The sequence below is a fragment of the Lycium barbarum genome, chromosome 2, assembly GCF_019175385.1.
Source record: "Lycium barbarum isolate Lr01 chromosome 2, ASM1917538v2, whole genome shotgun sequence".
Taxonomy (NCBI): domain Eukaryota; kingdom Viridiplantae; phylum Streptophyta; class Magnoliopsida; order Solanales; family Solanaceae; genus Lycium; species Lycium barbarum.
The window spans coordinates 1965891-1977472 of record NC_083338.1 but is presented as its reverse complement, the minus strand read 5'-3'; the positions used below and the strand labels follow the sequence as shown (position 1 = coordinate 1977472).

Below are 11582 nucleotides of genomic sequence, written 5' to 3'. Positions count from 1 at the left end.
TTACTAAGTCATCTCGATCAAAATGTTTTAAAACTTGTGCAATTACTAACAATTCCTTAAAGTTTCCAACTCAACAATTAATAATAAAGGTAAAATAGGTATGAAATAGTATATTATCTCTTAATTTTTCAAACTGAACAAGTAAAAGTGAATAACTATTTTTAACATAGGACAAATAAAAATGAACGAAAGGAGTATATTTCAGCGCGAACCTTTACACTAGTATTTGACTAAGACTCAAACTTTAAGGGACCAAAACTAGTCAGTACATACTTAAGAGACTATTTAAACCTATCTCAAACATAAGGTACCATTTTATCATTTTCTCCTCTCTCTCTCTCTCTCTCTCTCTCTCTCTTCAATTATCACAATTCACAACTCCCCCAAATACGTCTTTCAACCGTTTCTCCATTTTTCCATAACGCTCCATTTTCTTCACCATCACATCACCTTTACCGTCGCGCCACGTCATCACCACCGCATTTGTTACCGGAAATGTTAACTGTGTTATTACCGTATTGTACAACAACAACAACGACGATATAAATTCAGATATCTCGTAAAAATCTCAAAGTCTTTCCCAAAACCTTCATTTTTCTTCACCGCCACGTCACCGTCACCGCATTTGTTACCGTGTTGTAGTATTACAACAACAACAACGGCGATGTAAATATAATTCAGTTTCATAAGAATATCAATTTCTCAAAGTCTTTCCAAAACGCTCAATTTTCTTCACCGCCACGTCACCGTCACTGTTACCGAAAATGTTAAACTGATTTGTTACCGTGTTGTACAACAACAACGATATAAATTCAGATTCACTGCCACGTCACCGTCACCGCATTTGTTATTACCGTGTTGTATAGCAAACAACAACAACAACGACGATATAAATATAAATTCAGATTCACTGCCACGTCACAGTCACGGCACATTACGTCATGTTAACTGATTTGTTACCGTGTTGTACAACAACAACTGCGATTAGTACTACAACTACTAACGCTAGTATTAGTGCTGGTACTGGTATTACTAAATCTGTTTTGATTGTTCGTAAGATCGCTACGATAGCGCTATTCGTATCGTTTTCGTGTTTCGTGCTTTATAGAGCGAGTGAAAGCATCGGCTTCAGGCTCCCAAGCGGTTTCACTTCACGCGCTTCGTTTTATCTACCTGATGATAATGTGAACGCTAATTCATCGGTAAGGATAACTCTTTTTCTTATTTTCAATTTTCTATTCCGTTACCTTGTGGTTATATTTTTGAAAATTTCAAGTTTCTAGGCTATAATTGAAAATTTAGATGTTCAGGAAATATGTTGCAATTTCTCTCGTGTGAAATTGATAGAAAAATAACTAATTTATGTGTCACTTTTCGTTTTGCTAGAGTCAATTTGATTAATTTTTGAAGTAAAATTGGATTATATCAACTTAATATTTTAAAATGGCTTAATGCATATGCAGCTCCCTAAACTTGCCTCTTTTTTTCATTTTGGCACCTCAACTAAGTGTTGTTCCTATTGAACTCCTGAACTCGTCCCCAAATGTGTTTATCAAACCCCCTAAATTTGATTTTTGTTAGAAGCAGATTGGAGAAATGAAGGTAGAGTAATATTTTAGACATGTGGTAAGTTATTCTTTAGGTCATGGATGTGTCGCTTTCTGCTGGTTCTGCTCTTTCACTGCGGGCTTAATTAAGAGATACTCTTTTTTTTTTTCCTCTCAATTAATTGTTGCTAATCTTAGCTAAAAGATGGCATAATTAAATTAGAATATATATTAGCATATTGCTACAATGAAGATGGAATACTATGTACGTCGGATTGCGTTTAGTAGACACACTTGAGGACGAGTTCAGGGGTTTAATAGGAACAACACTTAGTTGAGGTGTCAAAATAAAAAAAGTGGCAAGTTTAGGGGGGCGCACATGCATTAAGACTTTTAAAATTAAAATTAGATGTTCAGAAACTATAGGAAAAGTATTATTTATTGCAATTCTGTCTCATGTCAGTTGATAAAAAAATATATATAATAAAGTATTGATCAAAGTTTACATAGTTTGAATTTCGAAGAGTAAAAATTGACACATAAACTGGGTCCGGAGAGAGTAATTCTTTTGTGTTATTTTAAGATTGATACAAAGTTAGTTGATTGGTTATTTTAAGAGAAAATTGAATATTTTCTTGATTTTTTTTTGTAGGAGTAGTTTTATAAATTTTATGTTCAAGCTGTAGAATTAACTAAATCATCAATTTATATTTATTATCTTGTGATAATCTCATACTCTCTAGCTCTGTTCCAATTTACGTGTCACTGTTCGGATTTCGAGAGTCAAAACAAGTTATTCTTTGGCTGGGACTTTTTCATATGCTATTTAAATATTTTAAATTGTTAATATTGTGACGTATAATGCTTTTTATGTAGTTTTCATATAAGTTTTCTTTCTAAAAGCTTAAAGATTCTGTGTCCGAATTCACGGTCAAAGTTAAGAAATTTGACTCTTGAAATCCTTATGGTGCCACATAAATCGGAACGGAGGAAGTATATACCAGAACAAGCATTAGTAGAAATCAAAATGGATAAAGAAATAAGATATTTATTCAGGATAATCACTTTATCTTTGCTTAAAATCCACCTTTTCTGTAGGATAGTGAGGAGTACAGGCTTGAGAAAGTGTTGAAGAATGCTGCTATGGAGGATAACACAGTGATCTTAACAACTTTGAATGAAGCATGGGCTGCTCCTAATTCAGTTGTTGATCTGTTTCTTGAAAGTTTTAGGATTGGAGATCACACTCGTGGACTTTTGAATCATTTAGTCATTGTTGCTCTTGACGAGAAAGCATTCTCCAGGTGTTTGGCTTTACATACTCATTGCTACGCACTAGTGACTCAAGGGGCTGATTTTTCAAAGGAAGCTTATTTCATGTTCCCTGGCTACTTGAAGATGATGTGGAGAAGGATTGACTTTTTGAGGGTAGTGCTTGAAATGGGATTCAACTTTGTCTTCACGGTATACTTCTGTGCTCATATTAGTTTTCTTTATTTTTTGTAGATTTGTATTACACTAGCAAATATTTCAATTCATTGTTCTTAATTAAAATTTTGGCTGTCTAACATGATCTTTCTCTCAAATTGAGTTGTTCCACTTGTTTCTTGGTAATGAAGCGAGGCGGGAAAATAAAGACTTCCAGATACTTGATTAGGCTTTTAATTTCTGGCTTTTGTTTCTGACCTTTACTTGAGTCTGATGAAACTTGAAAGGTGAAAATGTAGTCTTATTGGGAACATGATCTGATAAGATTCGAGGCTTTTGTCAGTTTTCCTTATAAATCGTTCTTTCTGATTACTATTAACTGAGGCCAGTATCCTATGTGTTTTCGATTGTGGACAGAGTTCTTTTTAGGGTCTCATTTTCACCTGAAGCAAGATGTCTAGCACATTTGAATGTTGCTAAAGTGTGAATCGGCATATATGAATCAAGCACGCCTACAAAATTTCTAAGCGGACGTGTAGCTGCTAATGTAGTATTTATGCTAAGTTCATATTGTCTTGTTATACCTTTCCTTTTAAATTCTTTTTGATCATCTCTCATTCTGGTTAACCAAATTTGGTAGAACAGTGGCATGAATTCTGCTGTACATACCACTTGACATACGCTGTACATTCTCACCTTTTGCATTAATGGTAATGTCTTGTTGAAAAATCATTTTTGCTGCTTGAATAATTCTGCCTATCGGGACTTCAATATATTGAAAGATTCCTGATGCTATGTAGCTTCGTAAATGTATTACATTGTGTATCTGGCTGGCAAACATGTTCCATAATTAACATTTTAGTTGTTTCCATCTGCTAGGATGCTGATATCATGTGGTTTAGAGATCCATTTCCTCACTTTTACAAGGATGCAGACTTTCAGATAGCATGTGATCATTTCTCAGGTAAACCGGATGATGTGGAGAATAAACCTAATGGTGGTTTCAATCACGTGAGGTCGAATAACAGATCAATTGAATTTTACAAGTACTGGTATTCGTCAAGAGACAAGTATCCAGGTTTGCATGATCAAGACGTTCTTAATAATATCAAGAACGATTCTTTCATAAGGGATATTGATCTCAAAATGAGATTCTTGGACACAGCATACTTTGGTGGATTTTGTGAACCAAGCAAAAATCTGAGTGAAGTATGTACAATGCATGCTAATTGTTGTTATGGGATGGAAAGCAAACTTCATGATCTTAGAATCCTTCTTCAAGACTGGAAAAACTTCTTGTCGTTGCCACCAGCACAGAAGATATCATCGGAGTTATCATGGCGAGTTCCTCAAAACTGCAGGTAAGATTTCCATTTATCATGATTTTCAAGATTTGTGTCCCTAAAATCCTATTTGAAATTAATATATTGAAATCCTATTTGAAATTAATATATTGACACCTACCTGTTATATATTCAAACACGTAGCATCATGATTAATTCAAACTTGGCATGTTACTTTAAAAGTAACTGATTTTAAGTGTTGTAACGCAAACATAAACCTACTTTTTCTTGTTTAACATATTTACTCCTCAGCGTCGCATAGTCTGGCCCCTTCATTAACCTCCCTTGGGTCCTCGTCATGCTAAAACATGTATCTGCATACACGTGTGTTAGCTCGTTCAAAATTTCTAATAGTAGTTGTCAAAGGGGGTGTAGTCCTTTTGTTCTATAGTTTAAAATGGTTACAAACGTTATAGTTGTTAATATTTTTATGTTTTGACATACTTTTCATTTGTTTTGGCAGTCTTGATTCTCTCCGCCACTATGCTCCGCCACCAGTGAATAATATAGAACAGTTGAATGGACACAGAAGATAGGTCGAAATTTTGTAATTTTAGTTGCTGTTGTTGTTTCAGAAATTAGAAGTAATTGAAAGGTAAAGAATTTTTTTCCTTTTTCATATCAGCATTTTACTAATGAAAGTTATGTTTCAGGTTAATACAAAAAGATGGCGAAATCTGATAATGCTCAAACTAATTACGGTAAATTCTGTAAAACGTATCATTGCATTTTTCCTTATTTAGAACTCTTCTAATGTTAGGAAGAGAGTACAAAAACACTTGTTAATCCATATGGGGATACAGATAAAGAGAGAGTGAAGAAGCCTCGGATATTAAAGTAGTACTGTTATAAGATTAAGGATATATTTGTAGTAGTGGTTGCTCCTAACTGTTAAGTCATTAACACTTCCTAATGCCACACGTTGCATCCACCTTCAGGATGATATAGCCATAAAGATGCATATCACAGTGGGAAAAGTTAGATCACTAAAGTAGTTCTCCTACAGTAGATCACTAAAGTAGTTCTCTTACAGTTTCTTTGACGAACTGTAGTATTATTTTACTCAAAAAGGAAAATGTATGACCACCTATTAAATTATTACAGCATCCGTAGTTTTAGAAGTAGCTCTAAGCAGATCATTGCTAAAAAGAGAACTGGGAATTCTTGCTAAACAAGTGCTATCATTGTATTATATTGATTATTCAACATCAGAGCAAACAATATGACCACATTTGCATATTGTTCTTAGTACTTACACGTTTTGGGCTGGTGTTTAACATGGGAGTTCTAATATCATTATAAATACTTTGTCGAGAAAGTAAGCAAACTTCTAATCCAGAACTCAAGTCAAGCTCATAACATATGGATAAGTAAGAACATGAAACTCCAAAACATACAAGATTCTGCGAGAAGAAAAAAACAAAAAAACAAAAAAAGACAATGCCCCTAAATGTGAACATACTTAAAATTACTATTTACAGAATATACAAGATCTGTTTGAATTGGAGGATTCAATTTGGGTTCTACTAGTACGGATCAAGAACAAATGCTTAGAGGGTGTTTATACAACATTATGATTTCACTACTGCTACTGGTAAAGCATAGGTGCGATACGAGCAATGAAGCTGGTTGAAGAAAACTCTTCTTAGTAGCACCAGCCCTCCGTTGATATTCTTCTGGCATTTTTCCTCAAGGACACCTAGGAAAGACAGAAGGATAGCATATTTTTACAGATACGCTAGACGAGTCTATCCGGTTTCAGTTTCAGAATCCAAATTCTTTCGGCTTTGTAGATGGCCTTCATCCCATACCTCAACACTCCTGCAGTACCATAAGGATTACGTTAATAATATAAAAAGTGTACTTAACAAGAAAAAAAAAAGTAACTTGAGCCCAGAAATCGGGAAGATTGAGAAAGATGAGACAAATGAGAGCACAGCTTCGTGGAGGAGTTGAAGGCAAATAGAAGAAACATGCATCAAAATTCAGCTAGCACTACCAGTCAAAAAAAAAAAAAAAGTCAACTTCGTTTTCTGGTGCCAAGGGTGGTTCATCGAACTAGACATGTAATGAGTTAGCAACCTTACAGGGCACTTGCAATTTGGGCACATGGAAGAGATTATATAAGCATGATACATCTGTGCATAAAGGTATCTATCAGGAGAGTTGTCCGTGTTAGTCCCTTCACTAGCTCCTCCTAAATCCACAGCCATTGCACATCAATATTGAGTACTGTAAGCATTGCACTATTGCCAATTGTAAATGAAATTTATATGCAGATACCAGAGAAGTGGTCCATGTAAAAGTTAGATGCAGAATGAAACGTGCATCAAACTCCCTCCAAAATAAACAAATAAAAAATAACGTAGCATATTTTGTTAGGATTTGAATCCCAAATCCGACCTTTGTAAGCAGGTTCCCAGGAAAGATTGGAGGATCACAGCTGGACCACTTAAATACCAACCTCCTTAGACAGAACCTACTTACGCCGTGATGTAAGCGAAGAATAAATAGCACACACAGATTTATAGTGGTTCACCCTCAATGTGAGAGCTACGTCCACGTTGCTGCTGCAGATCTTATTAAAGAAGAAATATTACAAGTGTTTACAACACTCAACCTCACAACCCCAATCCCAATTACACTCAAGAATTTTACCACAGAAAATTCTCTCAAAGACCTTCTCTTACTTAGGCATTTCACTAAGAGTATTTCTCTTAGATTTTTTTTCTCTCTATCTTGGTGTCATACAAATGAACCATAAGCTGCCTATTTATAGGAATGAATTTCCTATGATGACGTAAGTGCTTACATCACGACTATCATGAGGTAAGCGCTTACATCACGACTAAAATGACGTAAGCGCTTACATCACGACTATGTGAACAAAAGAATTGACTTGTTTGCCAATTCCACAATTGCTACCAATGTGATTTTGTCAAAGGAAGAAAAAATCTTCCTTCCTTAAAAATAAGGGAATGGACCCAACAAATCTCCCACTTGAAGACTAATTTTAATTTGTCTTCACACTTTGATCGATGCAACAGCTCTTTCCTAGTTTCATACTTCGTGCAGGCCAACTGAAGCTGAGCATAGCTTCAGTTTGTCTATCGTCACTGCCTTTGTCAGCATGTCTGCTAGATTCTGACTCCCTGCGATCTTCTCAAGCACTAGCGCTCCATCTTCCAAAGCTGATCTAATGAAATGGTACCGGAGTTGTATGTGCTTCGTTCGAGCATGGTAGATCGGGTTCTTTGCCAAATGAATAGCACTTTGGCTATCACAATATAGCACACCCTCGTGGTCCTGTTCCAATTCCCGCAGAAAAGATTGTAGCCACATCATTTCCTTTGTGGCCTCCATCACAGCAACGTACTCAGCCTCACAACTAGAGAGAGCTACTATCTTTTGCAACTTGGAAACCCAAGAGATTGCAGTACCTCCGAAGGTGTAAACATACCCGGATGTGCTCTTTCTGCTATCAATATCACCACCGTTGTCAGCATCAACATACCCTTGCAATCCTGTTTTTGATTTTCGGAAATACAGAGCTGAACTCGAGCTGCCTTTCAGATATCTGAATATCCACTTCACAGCCTCCCAGTGTTGCTTTCCCGGATTTCTCATAAATCGGCTGACAACTCCCACTGCATGTGCAATGTCTGGCCTTGTACATATCATTGCATACATAAGACTACCGATTGCAGATGCATAAGGTATCTTGTCCATCTGCTTCTTCTCATCCTCGGTTGTCGGCGACTGATCCTTTGACAACCGAAAGTGTCCAGCCAAGGGAGTGCTGACTGGCTTGGCATCATGCATGTTGAACCTTTTGATAACTTTCCTCACATATTCTTCTTGTGAGAGTTTGATGCCCTCCTTGCTTCGGTCGATTCTCATCCCAAGGATTTGCTTTGCAGCTCCCAAATCCTTCATTGCAAACTCTTCCGATAACCCTTTTTTCAACCGATCAATCTCCTGTAGGTTTATTCCTACGATTAGCATGTCGTCAACATAGAGTAGCAGTATCATGTACGAGTCTTCAAATTTTTTGAAGTAACAGCAGTGATCTGCCTCGCACCTTGAAAAATCAGCTTTCTTCATAAAGCTGTCAAACTTTAAATACCACTGTAACACCCCGCATCTTGGAACCAAGTTTAAACTCATATCATTAAAGTTCTAGTGGGTTGACAGGTCTATTTCGGGCAACGATAACTCCTTGATCCGTTGTGTATCTGGAAGAACTTCCTTGTTGAAAGTTGTAGCCCTATTAACAAGATTTCCAACGGTATATTATGGGGATTAAATGGATATATGTGCAAAAAGTTATGCCCCATTGACTGAAGCCTGTTCGCTGGAAAATCGCCTGCGTTACGGTGACGAGTTACGGACCGTAACTCGTGTTACGGACCGTAACAGTGTACCGTAACACAGACGAAATTTCCAGAACCTCACTGGAAATTTTCATCAAGATACGGTCCCAAGATACGGTCCGTCCCTTCGTGTTACGGACCGTACCTTGTGTTACGGACCGTAACATCGGACCGTAACACAGGGAAAATTTCCAGAAAGTTTCTGGAAATTTTCATCAGGGTACGACGCGACGTTACGGTCCGTACCCTGTGTTACGGTACCGTAACGTGGGCGCGTTTTGGTCCGCATTTGAGATTCGGGTCAACTGACTTCAGGAGGCCATAACCCCATCGTAAGTTGAGAATTTGGGAAAACTCAAAGAATGAAAGTTGTAGATTATTGAAATATCTTTCCAACCATAGGTTGTGGGTTCACAAGCGACGTCGGGATTGGGAGATATGGACGTTTTAAGACAGAACAGTCCCGACCCGTTTTCAAGTTGGGTCAACCCATTTTCCCTTGGTATTTAAAGAAAATGAAACCCTAGAAGCCTCATTTTTTTTCCCCTCATTTCAGATTTTAGAGAGAGGAAAAAGAGAGAGAGAAATTTAGAGAGAAGAAGGAGAAAATCAACTAATTTTAAGGCCCCGAATCCTAAAGCTCGTGAAGGATAAAGTGTAGTACGAGTTGTGGTCGTCATTTTAAGCTAAAGATCGGGCTTGGGAGTGTTGATTTCGTGGTGACTACCCAAAAGGTAATATTTCTACTCCCAAATCATTTATAATTGTGAATTGATGATTTATTGGGAGAATAATGATTGGGTTGTTGAAGATAATTATATGAACTATGTTAGAATTGTTGGGTTGTTGATTTGGGATTGTTGTATTCATATGGATTATGAAGAATGATGTTAATTGCATCTAAATGGGATTGTAGAAATGACTAGAAGTAAGAGAATGGGGATTTGGTGAAGAAAACACCATTAATGAGGGTTATAGAGCTTCATGCCCACTAAGTGTTTGATAAAATGCTTAGATGAACAAAACATGGATATTGTTGCTAATATAGAATCCCTATGACTTGTATGCTATAGATTGAAGTTGAAGGGGGTGAAGGACATTGTGATACGCTCAAAAGCGGAAGGTTAAGGTATGTAGAACTTCCATCCACATGTGGGAACTTCTATGTTCTTCCCCGTGATCCGTTTAGTAAATTCTATGAAGTTCAACTCCTAGGGCATTAAACCCAATGTATTGGTAGCCCGTAATTATGTATGTATGTGTGAACATGAATTCCATATGTATGTTCGTTATTGTGTTCCTAAACCTCCATTTCGGACATTAGAAATCCTAGCTTAATCCATGAATCATGAATTCTTTCTCATGTGTTCTCATTATGTTCATATGAAACTGCATGAGTTATTTTTACAAGTTATTTCATGAAAATATGTTTACAAGTCCTTTCGTGAAAATCATGATTTCAAGACAAGTACAAGTTAATTCACGAAAGTCATGGGCTTCTTAGCCAACTATGTTATTTTCATGTTCGGGAGTTGTAATAATACCGAGAAGGCTCAGATAGCCTGAAACTACGTATGCCAACGTAGGATAAGAATCGCTCCGCCCAGTAGGACGATTCCTTCATATGTTCCCCATTGAGGGATTTGGATCCATTTATGTTATGTTCATGTCTCGTGCCCCGGCAAGGTACGAGATGGCTTAGCTGATCGGGCAGAGATCAGACTCCACGCTTCTCCCCGTGGTGGTTTATGTCGGTATTACAGATTATTACAGATCATTTCAGATTATCTCATGCTTACAGTACTCATGTTTTATGTTCAGTTTCAGTTTCAATTCCATGTTATGTACTCATGCTCATGCTCATGTTCATGTCCCAGTTTTCAGTTTTTAGTTCCTATCATGTTATTCTATGTCCCATGTTGTTCTTCCGGTTGCTTTACATACCAGTACATTCAATATGCTGACGTCCCCTTTTATTTCCCGGGGGCCTGTATTTCACGATGCAGGTACGGATTTACAGGACGACGCTTCTGATCATTAGGATTTGCTCGTGCTAGCTTATTGGTGAGCCCCATTTCATTCGGGGTTTTAAGCATGGTCTTCTCTATGTAGTTTTGCATGTAAAGGTATGCTGGGGGCCTTGTCCCAGTACGTATGACTTCCAGTCCAAACTCAAAATAGAGGTTTCATAGACTAGACAAATCAGTTATGTCATGATAGACATTTGAAGTCATATGGACATTTGGGCACACTCATGTTTAAACAAGTACTTTATTATGTAATATGACCTATTATGTTGTACAAAGGTTCATCATGCATTCACGTCATATTCCGCTTATAATATGAAATCATGTTAGTTCAGCAAGTCATGTGGTTCGCTCGGTCACATGTAGTCAGGCACCGAGTGCCGTGTTACGTCCAGGCCATGGTTCGGGGCGTGACAAAGCTTGGTATCAGAGACTAGGTTCAAGTGTCTTTAGGGAGTCTATGAAACCGTGTCTAGCGGGGTCTCTTTTATATGTGTGAGGGCCCCACACATATAAACAGTTGACCACCAGGACATTCAGGATTGTCTCATTTCTTTCATATTCTAGATCGTGCAATTAGAGCAGTATTTTTAGGATGATTTCCTAACTCGTGCGTATACGTGTTTTCAAAAAATGCCTTACAAAAGAACTTACAAGAAGAAAAACACAGCCACTAGCCAAAGGGTTGCCGCCGAAGTAGCTCACGAAGATACTGTTCTGACTCAGGCAACAGCTCCAACCACCTCTACTGTTACACCTCCGAATGCTTCGGATAGGGATGTTAGGAGTGCTATCAATATGCTCACCCAGCTAGTAGCAGCTCAGACCCAACGTCAGGAAACTGGGCCAAGTTCAGGAGGTAAT

At 37.5% G+C, this 11582-nt stretch overlaps 2 protein-coding genes across 4 annotated transcripts in view; one reads left to right on the top strand and one right to left on the bottom strand.

Annotated features, from left to right (window-relative positions):
- The first annotated feature begins 328 nt into the window (after positions 1-328).
- On the top strand, positions 329-4997 carry LOC132625821 (uncharacterized protein At4g15970-like). 2 transcript variants are annotated; one of them, XR_009577003.1, is made up of 5 exons: positions 329-1202; positions 2646-3011; positions 3855-4336; positions 4782-4913; positions 4972-4997. XR_009577003.1 is itself a non-coding variant. In XM_060340397.1 (4 exons), exons 1-4 carry the CDS (start codon positions 942-944, stop codon positions 4852-4854), a joined length of 1182 nt encoding a protein of 393 aa, XP_060196380.1. In that variant the 5' UTR covers positions 329-941; the 3' UTR covers positions 4855-4937. The 2 variants fall into 2 exon arrangements, 1 of the variants encoding a protein (XP_060196380.1); XM_060340397.1 differs by lacking the exon at positions 4972-4997 and having other exon boundaries at positions 4782-4937.
- A 743-nt stretch (positions 4998-5740) lies between these two features.
- The window catches only part of LOC132625820 (protein ACCUMULATION AND REPLICATION OF CHLOROPLASTS 3, chloroplastic), a 31596-nt gene continuing 25754 nt past the window's right edge, over positions 5741-11582 (bottom strand). For both annotated transcript variants that reach the window (XM_060340396.1, XM_060340395.1), the window contains one exon: positions 5741-6139. In XM_060340396.1, the coding sequence (XP_060196379.1) occupies positions 6131-6139 (9 nt within the window). In that variant the 3' untranslated portion in view covers positions 5741-6130. The remainder of the gene's footprint in view (positions 6140-11582) is intronic.

Coding starts and splice junctions, on each gene's coding strand:
- LOC132625821 (XM_060340397.1), top strand. CDS start 942: ATGTTAACTGATTTGTTACCGTGTTGTACAACAACAACTGCGATTAGT. Junction 1,203..2,645: donor ATGTGAACGCTAATTCATCG/GTAAGGATAACT, acceptor CCTTTTCTGTAG/GATAGTGAGGAGTACAGGCT. Junction 3,012..3,854: donor GATTCAACTTTGTCTTCACG/GTATACTTCTGT, acceptor TCCATCTGCTAG/GATGCTGATATCATGTGGTT.